The sequence below is a fragment of the Coregonus lavaretus genome, assembly GCF_964263955.1.
Source record: "Coregonus lavaretus genome assembly, chromosome: 8".
NCBI classification, from domain to species: Eukaryota; Metazoa; Chordata; class Actinopteri; order Salmoniformes; family Salmonidae; genus Coregonus; species Coregonus lavaretus.
Window position 1 is genome coordinate 17,268,787 of NC_139995.1, and position 26,320 is coordinate 17,295,106.

A 26,320-nucleotide genomic window follows, 5' to 3' on the forward strand; every position below is an offset into this window, starting at 1 on the left:
ACTGCCTATCCAGCTTTATTTCCTTCAAATTTCACTGTGTCGGGGGAGATCCAATTAAGTTATAATAGTATTAAAAATTGGTATATGATGTAAATGATTTGGTTTAAGAAGTTTACACAAACGATGCAATGCATTGAAATAGAGATGTGTCTCAGAGATTAAATGTTCAATACACAGTACGGGCAGCAAGGTTAACATTTATATGACATATAATGGAAGAGTAAAATGTGACCTAGGTACTGGTAGGTGAAATCTAAAAAGAGGTCTATGGATGTAATAAATATAAGAATTGACTGCTTACCTGAACATTCCATTTGGACTAGTCTTGATTTCATCCATCACTCCATCGCTCCCAAACAGATCTATTCCCATATTTAATATGTGATATTCAGTGCCGGTTTCTTTGTTGTTTAAGCAAAAAGTAAATCCATTAACATCTCAGATATTATATGTATTTTCCAAAAAATAACTGGAATGGACTCAAATCCTTCAATAACATAACATTTGTTTTAGTTAGCAAAAAAAGTATAGAACATTTTGGCTTTCGAGGCTTTAGTGTATAGCATCGTCTGGCTCACGGAAAAGTCGAAAAAGCACAATATTACACCACTGAGATTCTACAAATCACTGCCAAATCCCTTAAAAGCTCTCTCCCACTTGCTCTCTGTCTATGTCACTGTCCCTCTCTCTCTCTGTTGAATCCTCTTCTCTCTCAGTGCACTAATGGGCACAGATTGAGATTATCATGCAGCAGTCTGTGAAGAAAGCCCTAGGTGGACTAGCCTTTATATTTGTATGCAGCTGTCCTATATGTAGTACCCTCCCCCTTTTATGATGGCACTCCGTCACTTTGCAGGGGAGATTAGAAAGGCAGTGATTTGAGAATACATTCTCATACACACCTGTAGAATATCATGTTCTACCAACTAAAACAGGAAAATGTTCAACTAAAACAATAGTGATTCACAATCACATGCAAATTATAAAGATCCATCTGTTTCTCTGCTGTATAGATGCAATCATTTTCTATAGCATCTCCAGGATCAGTCACATTAATCAGTACTGTTAATTCCTGGCTTAAATTTAAATTTTTGTGATCTGTTTGATACCCATTGGATTTGATCAAATCAAAGATTTTGATGCAACATAGACCTTTCTCACAGAATCTTTAATAACGAAATGTAGACCTGATACAGATTCATGACAAAACATAAATCATTATTTATAGTTGCTAGATATGGTGTAAGATTTTAGTCCGTTTTATGTCTGCCTAAACCAGAAAGAAGGCTATACATGCTATGAAGTTATGATGGGGCGGCAGGTAGCTTAGTGGTTAAGAGCGTAGTGCCAGTAACCGAAAGGTCGCTGGTTCCAATCCCCGAGCCGACTAGGTGAAAAATCTGTCGATGTGCCCTTGAGCAAGGCACTTAACCCTAATTGCTCCTGTAAGTCGCTCTGGATAAGAGCGTCAGCTAAATGACTAAAATGTAAAATGTAAAATGATGGGACCACTTCACATGCTGCTTTTCAGTTGTTTGATTTGAATCTCTAAAAAGGCACACTACTGCCACCTAGTGAATTAGATCCATGTTCGAAAAAGACATCACTCTACCATAATTCTGCAGCGGTAAAACTGACAGCACTAAATGTAACTGTTAAGACCTAACATTTTAACAATTTGCATAGCTAGATAGCATTGTGACAATGTCAAAACACACAAATACTTTTTCAAAGATATTAGTTTACTCTAGATAAATTCTACAGGGAAAGAAATGCTTACCACAGTAAGTTACAGTATGTCATAACTGAGATATAAGGCAGCGCTTTAAATTGAAACTAACAAAAAATATTATCAAGAGAGTTAATGTTTTAAAGCAAGAGGCTCAATGTTTGGCTAGTACCCTAAGAACACAGACTTCTCCAAGCCATCCTCTGCTTTTGTGTACTCCAGGTGGGATCTGTAGTACTGGCTGTTGTAGCGAGGGCTGTTGCGGACGTACTCCAGATAGTCAGGGGTTCCTGGACAGATGACATTGTCTGCCAGCAGCACTGTGCCTTTCTGTATGAGACCACACTCCTAGAGAGAGAGGAAAATAGGAAGAGATAGAGTTGGGGGAATGGGAGAAAGAGAGAATGACATGTTTTGTGTTTTGATTGATCATATCGGTGTAGGACTATCAATGATTCCCTATAATCACAGGACGGTCAAATTAGTCATCTTACTTACCTCCAGCAGTTTTGTGTCAGGAAGGTAGCGCTCTTTCCAGTGGTCCAGAAAAACTAAGTCAAATGCATGGACCCCGAAATGCTCCTTCATCCGAGGGATCCAGTCTCCTGAGGCTCCCTCCACTAGCTGCACCTGGACAACAGTAAAGAGATCTCATCTAAGCTTCTAAGTTACAACTGACCTGTATCTTTTAACATCTACTACCCACCCATATTTACATGAATGTACATCACTTTCATCATCAAATGTAATTATGTTAATCCATACCAATCTTTTTTTACCTTATCTTCCAGTCCTGCCCATTTGATGACTTGACTAGCAATGGCAGCATAATCTGGGTTGAACTCCAAGGTAATGACACAGGCGCCAGGGAGTAATAGGCGGGCTATGCGCACTGTTGAGTAGCCACAATAAGTGCCTAACTCCAAGACAGTGACTGGACTCACTTCATTGACCACCGAGTCCAGAATGGAGCCTGTAATGAACATACAGTACATAGACACATGCACAAAGATGTGGACATGGTCAAGACCAGGCAGACATGTGGCCTGGGGGGGATTTAGAGATCTAAGAACACATCCTGTATATACTGCTGCAACATGGGTTAATTCAATTTTACTGCTCTTTCAGCACTCTCCCCTACCTTTTACCTCTATCCAATAAACATACAAAATACCTACAATATACTGTGTGTGTGTGTGTGTGTGTGTGTATGTATATACACTACCAGTCAAAAGTTTGGACACACCTACCCATTCAAGGGTTTTTCTTTATTTTTACATTGTAGAATAATAGTGAAGACATCAAAACTATGAAATAACACATTTGTATTTATTTATTTTACCTTTATTTAACTAGGCAAGTCAGTTAAGAACTAATTCTTATTTACAATGACGGCCTACACCAGCCAGACCCGGACGACGCTGGGCCAAATTGTGCGCCGCCCTATGGGACTCCCAATCACGGCCGGTTGTGATACAGCCTGGAATCGAACCAGGGGGTCTGTAATGACGCCTCAAGCACTGAGATGCAGTGCCTTAGACCACTGCGCCACTCGGGAGCCCATGTCGTAACCAAAATAGCCACCCTTTGGCTTGATGACAGCTTTGCACACTCTTGGCATTCTCTCAACCAGCTTCATGAGGTAGTCACCTGGAATGCCTTTCAACTAACAGGTGTGCCTTCTTAAAAGTTAATTTGTGGAATTTCTTTCCTTCTTAATGTGTTTGAGCCAATCAGTTGTGTTGTGACAAGGTAGGGGGGTATACAGAAGATAGCCCTATCTGGTAAAAGACCAAGTCCATATTATGGCAAGAACAGCTCAAATAAGCAAAGACATGAAGGTCAGTGAATACAGTTTCATCATAGCGCTTGATGGTTTTTGCGCCTGCACTTGAATAAACTTGAAAAGTTATTGAAATGTTCCGTATTGACTGACCTTCATGTCTTAAAGTAATCATGAAGCTGGTTGAGAGAATGCCAAGAGTGTGCAAAGCTGTCATCAAGGCAAAGGTGGCTATTTGAAGAATCTCAAATATAAAATATATCTTGATTTGTTTAACACTTTTTTGGTTACTACATTATTCCATATGTTATTTCATAATTTTGATGTCTTCACTATTATTCTACAATGTACAATTTTTAAAAAATAAATAACTACCCTTGAAGGAGTAGGTGTCCAAACTTTTGACTGGTAGTGATTATATATACACACAGCTGTGGAAGAAATTAAGAGACCACTGCAAATTTTTCTTAAATCAGCATCTCTACATGTATGACAGCCATTCCATTCCAGTGTCTGTTGAATTCCAACACAGGCACACCTCAGTCTACTGAATTAGGTACTGATTAGGTGATCACATGAACCAAATCTTATTTAACGAGGAAAAGTATAAAAACCACTGCTGTGGTCATCACTATCCTCTTGCAATAGGACCGGCTGGATGGCAAAAACAGTGCTAATAGTACCTCAAAAATAACTATTGACCATGCCAAAAGAGTTGAAAAGGAATGTTTTGAGTGAGGAAAAGAAGGGGTCAATTCTGGCTTTACTGGCAGAGGGATAAAGTGAACGTCAGGTTACTTCCATCCTTATAATTTCAAAGACGGCAGTTCATAAGAACAAGGTCAAGCAGCAGACATAGGGGACAACAAAGCTACAGACCGGCAAAGGGCGAAAACGACTCTCTACTGATCGGGATGACCGCCAACTCATTCGAATGTCACTCAACAACCGTAGGATGACATCAAGTGACCTACAAAAAGAATGGCAAACGGCAGCTGGAGTGAAGTACATGGCGAGGACGGTTCGAAACAGGCTCCTAGGGGCAGGGCTGAAGTCGTGCAAAGCTAGAAAAAAGCCCTTCATCAATGAGAAGCAAAGAAGAGCCAGGCTGAGGTTTGCAAAAGACCATAAGGATCGTAGAGGACTGGAGTAAGGTAATCTTCTCTGATGAGTCCAATTTTCAGCTTTGCCAAACACCTGGTTAGAGACCTGGAGAGGCCTACAAGCCACAGTGTCATGCACCCACTGTGAAATTTGGTGGAGGATCGGTGATGATCTGGGGGTGCTTCAGCAAGGCTGGAATCGGGCAGATTTGTCTTTGTGAAGGACGCATGAATCAAGCCACGTACAAGGCTGTCCTGGAAGAAAACGTGCTTCCTTTTGCTCTGACATTTTTCCCCAACTCTGAGGATTGGTTTTTCCAGCACGACAATGCGCCATGCCACACAGCCAGGTCAATCAAGGTGTGGATGGAGGACCACCAGATCAAGACCCTGTCATGGCCAGCCCAATCTCCAGACCTGAACCCCATTAAAAACTTCTGGAATGTGATCAAGAGGAAGATGGATGGTCACAAGCCATCAAACAAAGCCGAGCTGCTTGAATTTTTGCGCCAGGAGTAGCATAAAGTCACCCAACATCAATGTGAAAGACTGGTGGAGAGCATGCCAAGACGAATGAAAGCTGTGATTGAAAATCAGGGTTATTCCACCAAATATTGATTTCTGAACTCTTCCTAAGTTAAAACATTACTATTGTGTGTTTAAAAATGAACATGAACTTATTTTTTGACAACACTGCATATTTTTTGTTATTTTGACCAGTTGTCATTTTCTGTAAATAAATGCTCTAAATGACAATATTTTTATTTGGAATTTGGGAGAAATGTTGTCAGTAGATTATAGAATAAAACCAAAACGTTATTTTTACCCAAACACATACCTATAAAATAGTAAAACCAGAGAAACTGATAATTTTGCAGTGGTCTCTTAATTTTTTCCGCAGCTGTATAGTGGGGAGAACAAGTATTTGATACACTGCCGATTTTGTAGGTTTTCCTACTTACAAAGCATGTAGAGGTCTGTCATTTTTATCATAGGTGCACTTCAACTGTGAGAGACGGAATCTAAAACAAAAATCCAGAAAATCACATTGTATGATTTTTAAGTAATTCATTTGCATTTTATTGCATGACATAAGTATTTGATACATCAGAAAAGCAGAACTTAATATTTGGTACAGAAACCTTTGTTTGCAATTACAGAGATCATACGTTTCCTGTAGGTCTTGACCAGGTTTGCACACACTGCAGCAGGGATTTTGGCCCACTCCTCCATACAGACCTTCTCCAGATCCTTCAGGTTTCAGGGCTGTCGCTGGGCAATACGGACTTTCAGCTCCCTCCAAAGATGTTCTATTGGGTTCAGGTCTGGAGACTGGCTAGGCCACTCCAGGACCTTGAGATGCTTCTTACGGAGCCACTCCTTAGTTGCCCTGGCTGTGTGTTTTGGGTCGTTGTCATGCTGGAAGACCCAGCCACGACCCATCTTCAATGCTCTTACTGAGGGAAGAAGGTTGTTGGCCAAGATCTCGCGATACATGGCCCCATCCATCCTCCCCTCAATACGGTGCAGTCGTCCTGTCCCCTTTGCAGAAAAGCATCCCCAAAGAATGATTTTTCCACCTCCATGCTTCACGGTTGGGATGGTGTTCTTGGGGTTGTACTCATCCTTCTTCTTCCTCCAAACACGGCGAGTGGAGTTTAGACCAAAAAGCTCTATTTTTGTCTCATCAGACCACATGACCTTCTCCCATTCCTCCTCTGGATCATCCAGATGGTCATTGGCAAACTTCAGATGGGCCTGGACATGCGCTGGCTTGAGCAGGGGGACTTGCTTGCGCTGCAGGATTGTAATCCATGATGGCGTAGTGTGTTACTAATGGTTTTCTTTGAGACTGTGGTCCCAGCTCTCTTCAGGTCATTGACCAGGTCCTGCCGTGTAGTTCTGGGCTGATCCCTCACCTTCCTCATGATAATTGATGCTCCACGAAGTGAGATCTTGCATGGAGCCCCAGACCGAGGGTGATTGACCGTCATCTTGAACTTCTTCCATTTTCTAATAATTGCGCCAACAGTTGTTGCCTTCTCACCAAGCTGCTTGCCTATTGTCCTGTAGCCCATCCCAGCCTTGTGTAGGTCTACAATTTTATCCCTGATGTCCTTACATAGCTCTCCAGTCTTGGCCATTGTGGAGAGGTTGGAGTCTGTTTGATTGAGTGTGTGGACAGGTGTCTTTTATACAGGTAACGAGTTCAAACAGGTGCAGTTAATACAGGTAATGAGTAGAGAACAGGAGGGCTTCTTAAAGAAAAACTAATAGGTCTGTGAGACCCGGAATTCTTACTGGTTGGTAGGTGATCAAATACTTATGTCATGCAATAAAATGCAAATTAATTACTTAAAAATCATACAATGTGATTTTCTGGATTTTTGTATTTATTTTTTTGTATCTATGATAAAAAATTACAGACCTCTACATGCTTTGTAAGTAGAAAAACCTGCAAAATCGGCAGTGTATCAAATACTTGTTCTCCCCAAGGATGTCAGGGACAAGATTGTAGACCTACACAAGGCTGGAATGGGCTACAAGACCATCGCCAAGCAGCTTGGTGAGAAGGTGACAACAGTTGGTGCGATTATTCGCAAATGGAAGAAACACAAAATAACTGTCAGTCTCCCTCGGCCTGGGGCTCCATGCAAGATCTCACCTCGTGGAGTTGCAATGATCATGAGAACGGTGAGGAATCAGCCCAGAACTACACAGGAGGATCTTGTCAATGATCTCAAGGCAGCTGGGACCATAGTCACCAAGAAAACAATTGGTAACACACTACGCCGTGAAGGACTGAAATCCTGCAGCGCCCGCAAGGTCCCCCTGCTCAAGAAAGCACATATACATGCCCGTCTGAAGTTTCCCAATGAACATCTGAATGATTCAGAGGAGAACTGGGTGAAAGTGTTGTGGTCAGATGAGACCAAAATCGAGCTCTTTGGCATCAACTCAACTCGCCGTGTTTGGAGGAGGAGAAATGCTGCCTATGACCCCAAGAACACCATCCCCACCGTCAAACATGGAGGTGGAAACATTATGCTTTGGGGGTGTTTTTCTGCTAAGGGGACATGTCAACTTCACCGCATCAAAGGGACGATGGACGGGGCCACGTACCATCAAATCTTGGGTGAGAAACTCCTTCCCTCAGCCAGGGCATTGAAAATGGGTCGTGGATGGGTTTTCCAGCATGACAATGACCCAAAACACACAGCCATGGCAACAAAGGAGTGGCTCAAGAAGAAGCACATTAAGGTCCTGGAGTGGCCTAGCCAGTCTCCAGACCTTAATCCCATAGAAAATATGTGGAGGGAGCTGAAGGTTCGAGTTGCCAAACGTCAGCCTCGAAACCTTAATGACTTGGAGAAGATCTGCAAAGAGTGGGACAAAATCCCTCCTGAGATGTGTGCAAACCTGGTGGCCAACTACAAGAAACGTCTGACCTCTGTGATTGCCAACAAGGGTTTTGCCACCAAGTACTAAGTCATGTTTTGCAGAGGGGTCAAATACTTATTTCCCTCATTAAAATGCAAATCAATTTATAACATTTTTGACATCCGTTTTTCTGGATTTTTGTTGTTGTTATTCTGTCTCTCACTGTTCAAATAAACCTACCATTAAAATTATAGACTGATAATTTATTTGTCAGTGGGCAAACGTACAAAATCAGCAGGGGATCAAATACTTTTTTCCCCTCACTGTATTACCATTATTAATAACCCATTCAAAGCACATGTAGAGTACCTTTCTCATCCCCCACATTCATGGCCCATTCTCTATGTCTGCAGAAGTGGTCGATGGCTGTGATCACACTCTGGGGGTCTCCTACAGTGGCTTTCCTCTGCACTGCCTTCAGAAGACGCTAGAAATTTCAGAGGAGAAATTACAGATGGTATTGTACCTACGATGAGGCCTACATTAAGTTTAGTATTTACTATTTTATTAGGATCCCCATTAGCTGCTGCCAAGGCAGCTGCTACTCTTCCTGGCGTCCAAACAGGAATAAAACAACACATCACACAATACATTGTACACTATACACATTTACACTGCTCCACCATAACAAATGTACAATATAAAATGTACAATATTACAACAACACAATATCACAAATACAATGTGTGGGTGTGTGCATGCATGCTTGGCAATGGGTGCGTGCGCATCTCTTCACAGTCCGCGTTGTTTTATCGTTTTTAAAAAATCTGATTTTACTGCTAGCTTCAGTAACCTGATGTGGAAGAGAGTGCCATGTAGTCATGGCTCTATGTAGTACTGTGTGCTTCACAGCCTCTGTTCTGGACTTACGGACTGTGAAGAGACCCCTGGTGGCATGTCTTATGGGGCATTTATGGGTGTCTGAGCTGTTTGTTAGCGGTTTGAACAGACAGTTGGGTGCTTTCAACACGTCAATACTTCTGACAAAGACAAGCAGTGATGCAGTCAATCTCTCCTCTACTTTGAGCCAGGAGAGATTGACATGCATGTTCTTGATATTAGCCGTGCTGCTCTGTTCTGGACCAACTGTAATTTTCCTATGTCCTTCATTGCAGCACTTTACCATATATATATATATATATATACACAGTGAGGGAAAAAAGTATTTGATCCCCTGATGATTTTGTACGTTTGCACACTGACAAAGACATGTTCAGTCTATAATTTTAATGGTAGGTTTATTTGAACAGTGAGAGACAGAATAACAACAACAAAATCCAGAAAAACGCATGTCAACATTTTTATAAATTGATTAGCATTTTAATGAGGGAAATAAGTATTTGACCCCTCTGCAAAACATGACTTAGTACTTGGTGGCAAAACCCTTGTTGGCAATCAGAGGTCAGACGTTTCTTGTAGTTGGCCACCAGGTTTGCACACATCTCAGGAGGGTTTTGTCCCACTCCTCTTTGCAGATCTTCTCCAAGTCATTAAGGTTTCGAGGCTGACGTTTGGCAACTCAAACGTTCAGTTCCCTCCACAGATTTTCTATGGGATTAAGGTCTGGAGACTGGCTAGGCCACTCCAGGACCTTAATGTGCTTCTTCTTGAGCCACTCCTTTGTTGCCTTGGCCGTGTGTTTTGGGTCATTGTCATGCTGGAATACCCATCCACGACCCATTTTCAATGCCCTGGCTGAGGGAAGGTTCTCACCCAAGATTTGACGGTACATGGCCCCGTCCATCGTCCCTTTGATGCGGTGAAGTTGTCCTGGCCCCTTAGCAGAAAAACACCCCCAAAGCATAATGTTTCCACCTCCATGTTTGACGGTGGGGATGGTGTTCTTGGGGTCATAGGCAGCATTCCTCCTCCTCCAAACACGGCGAGTTGAGTTGATGCCAAAGAGCTCGATTTTGGTCTCATCTGACCACAACACTTTCACCCAGTTCTCCTCTAAATCATTCAGATGTTCATTGGCAAACTTCAGACGGCCCTGTATATGTGCTTTCTTGAGCAAGGGGACCTTGCGGGCGCTGCAGGATTTCAGTCCTTCACGGCGTAGTGTGTTACCAATTGTTTTCTTGGTGAATATGGTCCCAGCTGCCTTGAGATCATTGACAAGATCCTCCCGTGTAGTTCTGGGCTGATTCCTCACCGTTCTCATGATCATTGCAACTCCATGAGGTGAGATCTTGCATGGAGCCCCAGGCCGAGGGAGATTGACAGTTCTTTTGTGTTTCTTCCATTTGCGAATAATCACACCAACTGTTGTCACCTTCTCACCAAGCTGCTTGGCGATGGTCTTGTAGCCCATTCCAGCCTTGTGTAGGTCTACAATCCTTGGAGAGCTCTTTGGTCTTGGCCATGGTGGAGAGTTTGGAATCTGATTGATTGATTGCTTCTGTGGACAGGTGTTTTTTATACAGGTAACAAGCTGAGATTAGGAGCACTCCCTTTAAGAGTGTGCTCCTAATCTCAGTTTGTTACCTGTATAAAAGACACCTGGGAGCCAGAAGTCTTTCTGATTGAGAGGGGGTCAAATACTTATTTCCCTCATTAAAATGCTAATCAATTTAGAAAATGTTTGACATGCGTTTTTCTGGATTTTTTTGTTGTTATTCTGTCTCTCACTGTTCAAATAAACCTACCATTAAAATTATAGACTGATCATGTCTTTGTCAGTGGGCAAACGTACAAAATCAGCAGGGGATCAAATACTTTTTTCCCCTCACTGTATATATATATAGATATAGTGCTATGAAAAAGTATTTGCCCCCTTTCTAATTCTCTATGTTTGCATATTTGTGATACTGAATGTTAGCAGATCTTCAACCAAAACCTAATATTAGGTAAAGGGAAAATAAGTGAACAAATAACAACAATTACATATTTATTTTATTTATTTCATAAACAAATTTATGCAACACCCAATTCCCCTGTGTGAAAAAGGAATTGCCCCCTTACACTCAATAACTGGTTGTGCCACCTTTAGCTGCAATGACTAACCAAATGCTTCCTGTAGTTGTTGATCAGTCTCTCACGTCGCTGTGGAGGAATTTTGACCCACTCTTCCATGTAGAACTGCTTTAACTCAGTGACGTGTGGGTTTTCAAGCATGAACTGCTCATTTCAAGTCCTGCCACAACATCTCAATTGGGATTAGGTCTGGACTCTGACTAGGCCATTCCAAAATGTCCAATTTGTTGCTTTTTAGCAATTTTCATGTAGACTTGATTGTGTGTTTTGGATCATTGTCTTGCTGCATGACCCAGCTGCGCTTCAGCTTCAGCTCACAGACGGATGGTCTGACATTCTCCTGTAGAATTCTCTGATAATAGAAGGAACCATGAATTCTGCTCTAAGGCAAGTCGTCCAGGTCCTGAGGCAGCAAAGCATCCCCAAACCATCACACCACCACCACCACCACCATGCTTGACCTTTGGTATGATGTTCTTACTGTGGAATGCAGAGTTTGGTTTTCGCCAGGCATAATGGGACCCATCTCGTCCAAATATGGTCTCACAAGGGGTCTGAGGATCTCATCTCGGTACCTAATGCAGTCAGGCTACCTCTGGCGAGCACATGGAGGGCTGTGCGGCCCCCCAAAGAAATGCCACCCAACACCATGACTGACCCACCGCCAAACCGGTCATGCTGGAGGATGTTGCAGGCAGCAGAACGTTCTCCACGGCGTCTCCAGACTCTGTCACGTCTGTCACATGTGCTCAGTGTGAAGAGCACAGGGCGCCAGTGGCGAATTTGCCAATCTTGGTGTTCTCTGGCAAATGCCAAACGTCCTGCACGGTGTTGGGCTGTAAGCACAACCCCCACCTGTGGACATCGGGCCCTCATACCACCCTCATGGAGTCTGTTTCTGACCGTTTGAGCAGACACATGCACATTTGTGGCCTGCTGGAGGTCATTTTGCAGGGCTCTGGCAGTGCTCCCCCTGCTCCTCCTTGCACAAAGGCAGAGGTAGCAGTCCTGCTGCTGGGTTGTTGCCCTCCTACGGCCTCCTCCACGTCTCCTGATGTACTGGCCTGTCTCCTGGTAGCGCCTCCATGCTCTGGACACTACGCTGACAGACACAGCAAACCTTCTTGCCACAGCTCGCATTGATGTGCCATCCTGGATGAACTGCACTTCCTGAGCCACTTGTGTGGGTTGTAGACTCCGTCTCATGCTACCACTAGAGTGAAAGCACCGCCAGCATTCAAAAGTGACCAAAACATCAGCCAGGAAGCATAGGAACTGAGAAGTGGTCTGTTGTCACCACCTGCAGAACCACTCCTTTATTGGGGGTGTCTTGCTAATTGCCTATAATTTCCACCTGTTGTCTATTCCATTTGCACAACAGCATGTGAAATGTATTGTCAATCAGTGTTGCGTCCTAACTGGACTGTTTGATTTCACAGAAGTGTGATTGACTTGGAGTTACATTGTGTTGTTTAAGTGTTCCCTTTATTTTTTTGAGCAGTATATATATATATATATATATATATATATATATATATATATATGATTACATTAAAGGGATGACACACACTGTCATTTCACTCTGAAACGCTCAAAGGGAAACACTGTCATAATACCTTTCATGATAGGTCTGGAAGAATCACAATACCAACATACTATAATAACAATGGTGAACACCAAAGACTTAACTATAAATCTGTTTAGAGAGCTCACTTGAGGACGTGAAGTCCGGGTCAAGGTGTCCAGTGCGCGCTCCACGATGACATCATGCCACAGTAGTGCCAGTCCTCCATGATACTGCACAGCTGTGGGGATCACCCAGCGGTAAAGAACAAAGAGGACAGCTGCTCCCACGATCAAACCAGAAAGAAGGCTCAGCAACATCCTAGGACACAGAGATGGTGGTTATAAAAATGAATTCACTGTAAAATAAACTTTCTAGTTAAGTTATGAAGACGGATAAACAAATAAGTAACCATAGAAACACTGTACCCATTTAAAAAGATTTTGTAAAACAGTATGTCCTCTTATTAACAAGAAATCTGTGTGATCATAATGAAATGAATACTTATGGAAATCAATGCCCACGTCCATCAGCTCTTGTATCTCTCCTTTCATTCCTCCCTTTGTACTAGGCTAATGAAATGGGTATTTACTATGCAGCAGATGACACTCAAACATATCCTCCTCTCATTATCATTCAACCACTGTTGTCATATCCACTCATTACTCTCCATCACTCTCACCGTCTCTCATCAAGGGGAAATGGATTTCATGATTGCCACTTTATATTAATATTATCAACAAATACATTAATGTGTCGATGTGTTACAAAATAATACTAACTAAATCACACTGGACAATGTGACAAAGTAACAACAAATATATCAAGTGTCTATGCATGAAGAAAAGACAGTCAACAACCTAGAGCTCATATTGAAAATCCGAACCACCTCTGAAACATGGTGGTTGAGTTGAGAAAAGTGCAAAAAGGAATAAGAACTAAGCCTAAATCCACTACAAAACAAATGATTTTCTGTTTTATGGAAAAACAGAACGAGTGCATGGGGGGGGGGGGGGGTGGACTCTTGAACCTTTCAGAGAATAGAACTCTTGTCTATAAGACCAGGAGAGGCTGAACGGAGGTAATGCCTAGCATTGGGCAAAATGGGTCAAGCTGTGAGACAAAACCCATGGCACTGGGGCTGTGACCATCTTTACTTTGGCTTTCTTACACGTTCTGTAGCTACATACATAAAAGCTTCTGGAAATTCAGTCAGGCGCTTTGAGAGAGTGCCTTAATTTGATGGCAAATATACTGTAAATTGTTTGATGAAGCGGATATTCCAGTGGGCATTACACACCCCTCAAGGTGCTTGGTGACTAAACTGAAAAAGTATAAAGACAAAATATTAAAATCAGATTATACTAAAATGATTACAAACTGCGGTGTACAGAGAGGGAGCTCAATGAAACAACTCTGAAGATAATTCCAGGACATCATGAGGTGAAGAGAGGCATGCGAATCAAATGATATAAAAGACATGCCACACATATTTAGCCCAATCACCTCTGATGTAATTATGGCATCTGAACAGTTCCATTGAAATCTACACAATTCAGTCAGTCAGAAACTTCAGAATCTCTGCAACATCTTAAGCTTTTTAAAGGGAGAAGACAACTCACTGCACTGTTATCATAAAACCACAGTTGAAACCAACAATGTAAGCATGCAAAAAGTAGTAGCTATTTACCATACTATTTCAGCGTGCAAATATAGATTAAAGACATGTCAATGGCATAATAACATGGCTTTACTTACATCTGAAGCTTGTCAGCCTCCAATCAGGGTAGAGATATTGTTCCTTTTCTTCACTCACTTCTCCTTCTTGATGCCACCTCTCTCGCCATAAAACTGTTTCACACCTTCCAGCACAGTTCGTCTCACACACCAGCGCACGCACATTTTCATGAGACTAACCCCTCCCTACTTACCAACCCTCCCCCTCTCTTTCCTCTGCTGAATTATAGCTAACCCTTAGTGTGAACCCACTGAGCACAGACATCAATTCAATGTCTATTCCACATTCGTTCAACATAATTTCATTTAAATTATGTGAAAACGTTGAATCAACCATTGTGTGCCCAGTGGGATGTGGCTGTGGAGGTCTCACTAGAGAAAGCCCACTTTCAGTCATCAACACATACTCAAAGCACACTCAGACATAAGTTAGATCACAAGGGATGACACAGAAGGAAGCAGTGAAAAGAGGGGAGGTATGGCTTACCTTGCATGGACTGGGTGCCCGGGCTGCAGTTTTGAACCCTACTCAACAGTATACTAATACCCTTTGAAGCCACTCCTTCTCTGTCATTCCATGAGGTCTCATGACAGGAGTCCAGTGAATCAGAGTATTATGAATTCATACATTAATTGGCTAAATCAACACAATGTCTAATTCTAACCCGATTTATATTAAGAAAAGTGGTAGATAATGAAAGCCTTCTATAAACAAATAACATTTATTCAATGAAAGTCAAAAACAAAAGTAAAGCCTTCCCAGTGTCCTTTTGAAAAGGCAGTATTCCAGTAAATCTTGCCTTCTTTATGATTTTGGTCATTGATGTGTTTAAATTTGAATAATCTGAACACAGGCCATCACATCAGAAATAATCTGGAATATCAAATTAATATCTAAAGAGAGCTGTAAAATGCAACAGTGACATTTTTACATAAACTGGTTAAAACTTATGAGGGGCATTAATTTAGCATGTACAAAGATAAATCAGGATAGCACTTGCAGAAAATCAGCAGAAAAAAATAACACTTGCTGAATATCAGCCGTGACCTACAAACCCACTTAAATGGCAATTCTGCCACTTTTCAACATCATAATTATCACCAGCACCAAACCAGTGTCTACATACGGTATGTGAAAACAGCACGTTTCTATGATCTGTGGTTAAAAAGATAAGGTCCTAAAAAATACTTCTCTGTGACATCACAGGGTAGGATTAAAAGTAAGAGAAACTGATTTTCTAAACCGGCAACAAGTTTCTAGCCAGAGGGAGGGTATTTTCTTGCTCCCCACGTCGCCGCGAATCTCACAGTGTTTGAAAGCACATATTTTTTTTAATGTTTTAACTTTTGATGATGTCATCGGGTTGAACTTTTTTAATTTATATTTTGTTCTACAAAACTTAGAAATGCGCCATTTTAACATATTTAGACACTGGTATTGTGCTGGAGATAATGACATGGTGGAAAAGTGGTGGAAATGCCCTTGAAGTCATCATCATATTAAGGGACTTCAGCTGTGTAACATCTGTGGCCTCGGTAAGACAGCTGTGTGTCCATGAGGGGATCCAGAGGGGTTCAGACACTAGGTAGCAGTATGATGTCTATGAGGAGATCCATGGATGTTTTAGACACTGGGCAGCGGTGGCTCTCTTCTCTGGGAGGGGCTCCAGCATGGTGATGAGGAAGGCACTGAACTGAACTGCCTGCTCCCGTGGCCACTCGTATTTATCCAGCAGGATCTCACACAAAGTCCATGGCTTCAGCCTTGAGATGTGCCGCAGCTGCCCTGTGAGCAAACAAGGGAAATAATCTTACCTAATTAAACTAGGTATTGACTGAACAGGATATGCAAAAGGAATTTGATAGTCATTGTGTGGGTGAAACTAAAATAAGGGTACTTTTTCACAAAAATATGAATCATATCCTACAAGAAACCATTAGTGTATACAACAGTTCACAAGTCATTGTGAATAGATATACCTTTGTGATTGAAATATCGCCTAGAGTTTCTCCCTGAGAGGGCAAACTGGGATGGAAGGGGTCCCAGCAACTCAATTATATGAGCAATGTGATCTGAAAGGAGACATAGGACTATCCTGGTAAAATAAATATTATAGCATTTGTTTTTTGTTTTGAGCAAGAACAAAATCACCAGGAAAACACAGGACAGAGAGGAGAAAGGACAAGGCTTACCTTCCTCTCGAGAGAAGTTGTCCCCTGAATGGGGTTCAAACAGATATTCCCCAGTGGCCAGCTCAAATGCCTGTATGGAAATGTAAGAGTTCTTAGTAATAGATATTATGGACAGTCATAAGTGTGGATGTGGTGCTCCTGGGTTCTCACCATGCAGGCTGTGCTCCAGATGTCTGCAGGAGTGCCATAGTCAGCCCCAATCAGGACCTCCACAGAGCGGTACTGACAGGTCTGGATGTCCTCTGTGAAGTGTTTGTACTGGAGGAGAGCAGAGGTGAATAATTAGCCCTCCATACCATGAGCAATTACTTAATAGTAGCCTGTTGAATTTTATTTTAATGTATTTTGTCATTTAAGGTACCCTATTTAATACATACACTACCGGTCAAACGTTTTAGAACGCCTACTCATTCAAAGGTATTTCTTTATTTTTACTATTTTCTACATTGTAGAATAATAGTGAAGACATCAAAACTATGAAATAACACATATGGAATCATGTAGTAACCAAAAAAGTGTTAAATAAATCAAAATATATTTTATATTTGCGATTCTTCAAATAGCCACCCTTTGCCTTGATGACAGCTTTGCACACTCTTGGCATTCTCTCAACCAGCTTCATGAGGTAGTCACCTGGAATACATTTAAATTAACAGGTGTGCCTTCTTAAAAGTTATACAGAAGATTGCCCAATTTGGTAAAAGACCAAGTCCATATTATGGCAAGAACAGCTCAAATAAGCAAAGAGAAATGAAAGCCCATAATTACTTTAAGACATGAAGGTCAGTCAATATGGAACATTTCAAGAACTTTGAAAGTTTCTTCAAGTGCAGTCATAAAAACCATCAAGCGCTATGATGAAACTGGCTCTCATGAGGACTGCCACAGGAATGGAAGACCCAGTTTTTACCTCTGCTGCAGAGGATAAGTTCATTAGTTACCAGCCTCAGAAATTGCAGAACAAATAAATGCTTCACAGAGTTCAAGTAACAGACACATCTCAACATCAACTGTTCAGAGGGGACTGTGTGAATCAGGCCTTCATGGTCGAATTGCTGCAAAGAAACCACTACTAAAGGACACCAATAATAAGAAGAGACTTGCTTGGGCCAAGAATCACGAGCAATGGACATTAGACCGGCGGAAATGTGTCCTTTGGTCTGGAGTCCAAATTGGAGACGTTTGGTTCCAACCGCCATGTCTTTATGAGACGCGGTGTGGGTGAACAGATGATCTCCGCATGTGTATTTCCCACCGTAAAGCATGGAGGATGTGGTGTTATGGTGCTTTGCTGGTGACACTGATTTATTTAGAATTCAATGCACACTTAACCAGCATGGCTACCACAGCATTCTGCAGCGATACGCCTCCCATCTGGTTTGGGCTTAGTGGGACTATCATTTGTTTTTCAACAGGACAATGACCAGGCTGTGTAAGGAGTATTTTACCAAGAAGGAGAGTGATGAGTGCTGCATCAGATGACCTGGCCTCCACAATGCCCCGACCTCAACCAAATTGAGATGGTTTGGGATGAGTCGGACCGCAGCGTGAAGGAAAAGCAGCCAACAAGTGCTCAGCATATGTGGGAAATCATTCTAGACTGTTGGAAAAGCATTCCAGGTGAAGCTGGTTGAGAGAATGCCAAGAGTGTGCAAAGCTGTGATCAAGGCAAAGGGTGGCTATTTAAAGAATCTCAAATATAAAATATATTTTGATTTGTTTAACACTTTTTTGGTTACTACATGATTCCATATGTGTTATTTCATAGTTTTGATGTCTTCACTATTATTATACAATGTAGAAAATAGTAAAAAATAAATAAATACCCTTGAATGAGTAGGTGTTCTAAAAATGTTGACCGGTAGTGTATATTCATTCAAATACACAATGTCTGTCAGATAGTAACTCACCACCCAGCAGGCGTTGCCCAGATCTGCAATCTTGATGCTGATTTCATCAGCATTCTGTGGCTTCAGAAGATTCTTCAACAGCTCTGTTTCACTGAACCCTGAAACAAATGCAGATGGCGCAGATAGATATTACTGAATACTTATCCACTACAATAATGGATGCGCCGTGAGTGCTCTGGTGCAAAATGGTTGCTATGTATGAGGTATTACAACATCCAATATCATTCATATACACGGAGTATACAAAACCTTAGGAACAACTGCTCTTTCTATGACATAGATACACTGACCAGGTGAAAGCTATGATCCCTTATTGATGTCACCTATGAAATCCACTTCAATCAGTGTAGATGAAGGAGAGAAGAGAGGTTAAGTTGTTAAGGATCGGACCGTTTTTTTCCAATTTTCGCCTAAAATGACATACCCAAATCTAACTGCCTGTAGCTCAGGACCTGAAGCAAGGATATGCATATTCTTGATTACATTTGAAAGGAAACACTTTGAAGTTTGTGGACATGTGAAATTAATGTAGGAGAATATAACACATTAGATCTGGTAAAAGATAATACAAACAAAAAAACATGCTTTATTATATTTTTTGGTTCCATCATCTTTGAAATGCAAGAGAAAGGCCACAATATAATATTGCAGTTTAGGCGCAATTCAGATTGTGGCCACTAGATGGCAGCAGTGTGTGTGCAAAGTTTCAGATTGATCCAGTGAAGCTTTGCATACTGGACTATTTTGTATCAAGTCTGCCCAAATGTGCTGAATTGATCAATGATATATTTTCAAGTACATAACTATAGTGAACAACACAAATGATATGGTAATACAAAATGTAAGTTTACACACTCCCAGGAATGTCATACATGATGGATCATTAGCTTATACACTAACTTTCACACATCTAGATGGCCGGGCGGGGTGGGTGTGGAGCCAGAGACAGCAAGGGTTCAAACTGTAGAACCCAGTTCCTATATTTGAATATAAAAATTGATTTTATCAAACAAAACTATGCTACATTTTCTCTCTGGGACCCTCACGATTACAAATTAGAGCAAGATTACTGAATGTAAGTACATTATTTACCTTCAGAGGTGAATGTATCAAACCAGTTGCCGTGATACGTTTTTGTTGTTGTGCAATCTCCTCAAACAATAGCATGGTATTTTTTCACTGTAATAGCTACTGTAAATTGGACAGTGCAGTTAGATTAACAAGAATTTAAGCTTTCTGCCCATTTAAGACATGTCTATGTCCTGGAGAGTTTGCTGCTACTTACAACAGTCATGCTAATCACATTAGCGCACATTAGCTCAACAATCCCGTATACGGGACACCGATCCCGTAGAGGTTAAAGAAGGATTTTTAAGCCAAGAGACATGGATTGTGTATGTGTGCCATTCAGAGAGTGAATGGGCAAGACAAAAGATTTAAGTGCCTTTGAACGGGGTATGGTAGTAGGTGACAGGCGCACCGGTTTGAGTGTGTCAAGAACTGCAACGCTGCTGTTTATTTTTTTCACGCTCAAGAGTTTCACGTTTGTATCAAGAATGGTCCACCACCCAAAGGACAGCCAGCCAACTTGACACAACTGTGGGAAGCAGTGGAGTCAACATGGGCCAGCATCCCTGTGGAATGCTTTCGACACCTTGTAGAGTCCATGCCCCAATGAATTGAGGCTGTTATGAGGGCAAAAGGGGTTGCAACTCAATATCAGGAAGGTGTTCCTCATGTTTTGTACACTCAGTGTAATTAAACATAATCATCAGCATATGCATGAAATACTATATTGCAAATCATTAAAGTTCAATTGAAAGACTGGACAGGTATTCTGACGTATACTACACGGAAATATGCTGTGACAATATACTCCATACAGCCGCCTCCAGAGCAAGACTGACCATGTGATGGTGATGAGGGCTGGTTGTCTCTCTGGGTAGAATGATGTAACACTGCAGATTGTCTAGAGCGGAGAGACATTGTAGTCAATGATGGTGCATCTTCCATCGGTGACAAGGCTGACTCCTTGCTGTCAGAGCCCATTGCTTCTTCATGCAGCAGGGTCTGTCTCCAAGTAGCACACACAGGACCTGAAGACTTAGAGGAAGAGGTGGAACTAGGAGTGCTACATGGAGTGGTGATATTAGAGAATGACACATGAGGTTTCGCCCTCTTCTGACGGTCAACTAAAGTGTCCTCGCCCTGCTGCGGCTGTTGATGTTTGTTCTCCTTTCTCGACAACCTGGCCCTCGGGATCCTGGAGACCTTCCCGGTCTATGAACACAGTCACAGGAGTATGATGGGAAACTTAAAAATGGGTCATCTCTCATTTTGCAGCACGCAACAGTGTTAAAAAATATTTTCTAACAATCTCTGCAAATATGGTACATTTCATTAAATATCAGTACCACAAATCCCTTTTTCATGCAGTGCATGCTAATTTTCAGTGAGTTGATCAAGGTGAACAATTTCACTACAAATGCAAAGGTGTAGTTATACATACTGAATGAATACAAATAGCAATGAGTAGACTGTGCATCTTCATTCAGAAATGCAGTTAATGTGCAAGTTAATGATTAATACACATTTCTCATAAAACACACACATACACACACACACCACTGCTCTGTTTTCATGGTTGAATGAGTAGAAAACCTAAAACAATACCGTAACTATTGACAACAGCCAAAACAAATAACATAGCACATTTTTAGATTCACAGATCAATGCTTTCCTTCAGAAGGACCTTCCTAGGGCCAAGATGCAGTGAATCAGCACACACTCACAATGCCAAGGCCATCTTACCCAAACCCCAAGAGTCTGGAAAGCCACAGTCAACTTCCCCAACAAGTTTGACACAATCTAATACCAAAGTTATGATAGGAGGGGTAAGAGAGACATAGGTGACAGATGAGGTCATCAAAAGATTACCAGAAACTATGTTTCCCCCTTTGTAGCAGTATGGTTGGTTTATGCTTTGAGACAACAAGACAAAGCGTTGATTGACATACCTGCTTCTCTCTTAGACTGGTATTTGCTGTCATCAGTAGTAGATGAAGAGATCAGCAGGGCACAAGAGAGCATGAAATCAAATCATAGAGAACAAAAATCTAAATCTATTGAAGTAATATTAACCTTGTTAATCATCCACTCCTAATATTCAGCATCGTTATTGCATCTCCATATCTCTGTAACAAATCTTTTCCATTTCCCTCCATCTAAAAATAAAATAAGTAAAAAACAGACAGAGGAATATGTACTTAATGACATGTATGCCAACATGGAATAGAGAGCAATCCTAACCTGAACAGCTTGTGGGAGCAGGAGACACCGGCAGCTCCCGTAGCTTGGTGTCGGCTGCCAACTCCTGGACGTAAACCTCATCCACTCTCAAAAGGATGTTCTCTGGCTTGATGTCTGTGTGGATAATCTTGCATTTAGTGTGCAAGTAATCTAAGCCCTGGAAAACCTGTGATATGAGACAACAATGGTGATATACTGTGGCTACATGACACCAGGGAACACACAAAGGAGATCATCCGTTCACAAAAGCTGCTCTGGATGATAAAACGGTAGAGAGAGGATTTGGAGATCACAGGGGAAAGACACCACCTGTCTGAGGATGCTCTTAACGCAGGGCAGGGGAAGGCCAGTGTAGTTGGATTTGATGATCCACTTCAGCAACTGGTGACCCAGCACTTCAAGAACCATGCATACATCTGGCACATAGCTGAATTAAGGAGAAACCATTTCACTCAAAATGTGCAAGTTAACATATGACACATATTGTATGAGAAATAGATCATGGGTAAAATGATAACATGTGGATGGCTTTTAAAAGGATACGCTCCCCATTGACTCCAGAGACTTTGAAGTCATCGATAAGCTGCACAACAGTGTCTCGTTTAGGGTCTGATGGGTCACTGTCCCTTACCTAAATGCAATTGATAACAGGACATAACTGGGGAGTAAACATTACTTTTCATTATCACCATTGTGCAACTAATAAAACACAATAGTTCCTAATAAGCTTGGCTCTGGTTGATGAACAAGGAAGGTATTACACTGATTAGGCCTATATAGCAGAGAATAAATGGTTGAACATGGGTATATAATACTGACACATTTCAGAAGCTTGATCTCATCCAAAGCAGTCTCTGTGAAGGTTGGAGCACTCTTTACCACCTTCAGAGCCACAAAACGCCTCTTCCTGCGCATACAAATAAACAATGTGAATCACTTGCTTTAGCTGTCATAATCACAATATGAAACCGAAGGTCAATCAATAACAAAAACAATGTTATCAGTAACTATTATACTTACTCAATGTCCCAGCCTAGCCACACAGTGGAGAAGTGGCCCCATCCCAGCTTCTTCACCACCTGGTAACGGTCAATGAATATTGCTCCAATTTCCACCGGGTAGTAGCCACCTACAATGAACAGTGAAACCTCTTTCTGATCAACAATAAAATGTATAATAATCTCCTACCACACATTATTGTACTGTTGTTTGGTGATATTCGGCACACTGGTGAAGTACCTATACAGTAATCAGATGGATTCTCCTGTTCCTCGTCATCTGATCCCAAAATCTCAGGTGAAGGGGGATATGATGGTAGTTTGATGGTAAGGGGTGGTTTGGGGGTAGGGGCCACTAGTGGTTTAGGGGTAAGGGATTTGGGGGTAAGCGGTGGGTCGGGGGCAGTGGATGAACTGAGGGTAAGGGGTGGGTTGGGGTTAACAGCAGGTAAACTGAGGGAAAGGGCTGATATCGCAGCAGCATATCTAGATGAAGGCACATTGGACATTGTCAAAGGACACACAATAGAACAGAGAGCCGATGCCTTCTAGCCTAGACAGCACAGGCCATACAAGAGCAGAATTGAAGAAAATGGAGATGAAGATGGTACACGCAGAAGGCCTACGACAAAAAGAAAAACAGACAAACTGTTCATGAAACACTTTCACACTATTATAAGTTGACCTCCTAGGCATTCATACATAGGATCTATGAGGTTAAATCAGGCAACACAACATGGCCAATGTACAGATAACTGCCAAAATAATGGAGACACCAACATAAAGTGTCTTAACAGGGCGTTGGGCCACCACAAACCACCAGAAAAGCTTCAACCCCTCTTTTAAAGTCATGAGATCTCTTCTAGCCATGGTACCCAAAATAATGGGCAACTGGGCAATTTTATACATGACCCTAAGCATGATGGGATGTTAATTACTTAATTAACTCACCATATCTGTGTGGAAGCACCTGCTTTCACAAAGTATTCACACCTCTTGACTTTTTCCACATTTTGTTGTGTTACAGCCCAAATTGAAAATTGATTAAATTGAGATGTTTTGTCACTAGCCTACACACAATATCATGCTGTGGGGATGTTTTTCCATCGGCAGGCACTGGGAAACTAGTCAGGATCGAGGGAAAGTACAGAGAGATCCTTGATGAAAACCTGCTCCAGAGCGCTCAGTACCTCAGACTGGGGTGAAGGTTCATCTTCCAAAAGGACAAAGACCATAAGCACATAGCCAAAACAACGCAAGAGTGGCTTCGGGACAAGTCTTTGAATGTCCTTGACTGGCCCAGCCAGAGCCCAGACTTGAACCTGATCGAACATCTCTGGAGAGACCTGAAAATAGCTGTGTATTGACGCTTCCCATCCAACCTGACAGAGCTTTAGAGGATCTGCAGTGAAGAATGGGGAAATACTTCCCAAATATAGGTTTGCCAAGTTTGTAGCGTCATACCTAAGAAGACTTGAGGCTGTAATTTCTGCCAAAGGTGCTTCAACAAAGTACTGAGTAAAGGGTCTGAATACTTACGTAAATGTGATATTTCAGTTTTGTATTTGCAAAATTTTCTAAACTTGTTTTTGTTATCATTATGGGGGTATTGTGTGTAGATTGAGGGGAAAGGCTGTAACATAAAATGTGGAAAAAGCAAAGGGGTCTGAATACATTCCGAATGCACTGTATCAATACACCCAGTCACAACAAAGATACAGGCGTCCTTCCTACCTCCAGAGAGGAAGGAAACCGCTCAGGGATTTCACCATGAGGCCAATGGTGACTTCAAAACCGTTAGAGTTTAATGGCTGTGATATGAGAAAACTGAGGATTGATCAACAACATTGTAGTTACTCCACAATACTAACCTAATTGAGAAGAGTGAAAAGAAGAAAGCCTGTACATAATAAAAATATTCCAAAACATGCATCCTGTTTGCAACAAGGCACTAAAGTACATTTAGAAAAGCACTTAACTTTTTGTCCTGAATACACAATTTTATGTTTGGGGCAAATCCAATATATTACTGAGTACCACTCCATATTTTTAAGCTTAGTGTTGGCTGCATCATGTTATGATTAAGGAATGGGGAGTTTTTCCAGGATAAAACATTTACGGAATGGAGCTAAACACAGGCATAATTCTAGAGGAAAGCCTGGTTCAGTCTGCTTTCCACCAGACACTGGTAGATGAATTCACCTTTCAGCAGGACAATAACAGAAAACACAAGGCCAAATCTACACTGGAGTTGCTTATCAAGAAGACTGTGAATGTTCCTGAGTGGCTGAGTTAGCTTTGACTTAAATCTACTTGAAAATCTATGGCAAAACCTGAAAATGGTTGTCTAGCAATGATCAACCATCAATTTGACAGAGCTTGAAGAATTTTGAGAAGAGTAATGGGCAAATGTTGTACAATCCAGGTGTGGAAAGCTATTAGAGACTTGCCCAGAAAGACTCACAGCTGTAATCGCTGCCAAAGGTGCTTCTGTAAAGTATTGACTCAGGGGTGTGAATACTTATGTAAATTATATATTTAATTTAGACTTTCAATAAATCGGTCATTATGGGGTATTGTGTATAGATGGGTTAGGTTTTTATTTTAATTGAATCATTTTGAATTCAGGCTGTAACACAATGTGGAGTAAGTCAAGGGGTATGAATACTTTCTGAAGGCACTGTACTTCGTATTCCTCATTTACTGAAGTGTTTCCTTTATTTTGGCAGTTACCTGTACCTACAAAAGAGTAAAGCCTATTCAAATTCTATATTTAGTAAATATGATCATTCTAGATACTGCCTGCAATTACATTTTAAAGGGTCCAGTGAATGTGCAAGAGACAGTTTATTTTTAGCTGGGTTTCGATGAATGGCTTGTCAACGTAAATAGCGCTTCAAAGCTGGCCTGTAACTATTGACTGAGTGCATGCTCTCTAGCTGAGTCAATCTTGTAAACATGTCACAACTACAGCTAGATACGGCCGTCTCAGTCAAGTCATGAAGGTGTCAAACACAACCCCCAGTCAGAGTTGTTTGGTAAGAAAATTGCATGTAGAAAACAAAAAAGTCAAACCTGGTCCTGCTTTTGACCAATTCCGCACTGCCAAGTCCAGCAAACCTGTCCTCTAAAGAAAAATAAAATATTTTGTAACAGATTATTTACATTTGTATAACTGATTTGTTTAACTAACTAGCTAAGGCAAAACGGAAATTAGCGGGCGAATAATAGTCGTTAGGTAGCCTGAGTCTGTTCTCGACAAAAGTTGTGTATTTGTTGCCGTTAGTCATTGCTTTGAAGCTGATATCAACGACCGACTTCAAGTTTATGCAGTTGTTACAATGTGACATATCAAATAACAATTGGTTATAAACTTTATTACACCCTGTAACTGTGAAAGAACAATGTCATATTTACCCAAATACTTACATATAATTGTGAAAAACGGAGTCCTCTGATTTCTCTGGCAGCTGAGGGACGGTTCCTTCCTCGCAAATGTTTGCTCCGCGTGAGTGCCTGCCCATACGCACAGCACATGTTCTGAAAATCACATGTTCTGAAAATAACATGAGCTGAG

The 26,320-nt window shown here is 41.5% G+C and overlaps 2 protein-coding genes across 3 annotated transcripts; both read right to left on the minus strand.

The window, feature by feature from the left end:
- Window positions 1-1,894: 1,894 nt before the first annotated feature.
- Window positions 1,895-12,916, minus strand: LOC311133186 (catechol O-methyltransferase B-like; the record flags this gene model as incomplete). The annotated part of the gene is made up of 5 exons (XM_084166634.1): window positions 1,895-2,077; window positions 2,228-2,359; window positions 2,509-2,702; window positions 8,366-8,483; window positions 12,746-12,916. The coding sequence occupies 5 exons, from the start codon at window positions 12,914-12,916 to the stop codon at window positions 1,895-1,897; spliced, it is 798 nt and encodes a 265-aa protein (XP_084022760.1).
- Window positions 12,917-15,036: 2,120 nt separating this feature from the next.
- LOC311133179 (SRSF protein kinase 3-like) lies at window positions 15,037-25,859 on the minus strand. Of its 2 annotated transcripts, none has more exons than XM_084166624.1 (14): window positions 25,819-25,859; window positions 22,985-23,365; window positions 22,766-22,874; window positions 22,565-22,652; window positions 22,289-22,376; window positions 22,055-22,161; window positions 21,746-21,911; window positions 21,454-21,479; window positions 20,344-20,539; window positions 18,437-18,534; window positions 16,677-16,784; window positions 16,527-16,596; window positions 16,314-16,406; window positions 15,037-16,119 (listed from the first exon to the last, which is right to left on the minus strand). In XM_084166624.1, the coding sequence occupies exons 2-14, from the start codon at window positions 23,250-23,252 to the stop codon at window positions 15,935-15,937; spliced, it is 1,602 nt and encodes a 533-aa protein (XP_084022750.1). In that variant the 5' UTR covers window positions 23,253-23,365; window positions 25,819-25,859; the 3' UTR covers window positions 15,037-15,934. The 2 variants fall into 2 exon arrangements, with proteins under 2 accessions (XP_084022750.1, XP_084022749.1); XM_084166623.1 differs by having other exon boundaries at window positions 20,344-20,716.
- Window positions 25,860-26,320: the final 461 nt, after the last annotated feature.

Excerpts from the sequence above, each read along its gene's own strand:
- LOC311133179 (XM_084166623.1), bottom strand. The coding sequence starts at position 23,252 with ATGTCCAATGTGCCTTCATCTAGATATGCTGCTGCGATATCAGCCCTT. Across the intron at positions 22,653-22,765 it reads TGGCTAGGCTGGGACATTGA|GAAGAGGCGTTTTGTGGCTC; the intron begins GTAAGTATAATA and ends TTGTATGCGCAG. Across the intron at positions 22,377-22,564 it reads AGATCAAGCTTCTGAAATGT|GTAAGGGACAGTGACCCATC; the intron begins GTCAGTATTATA and ends AATTGCATTTAG.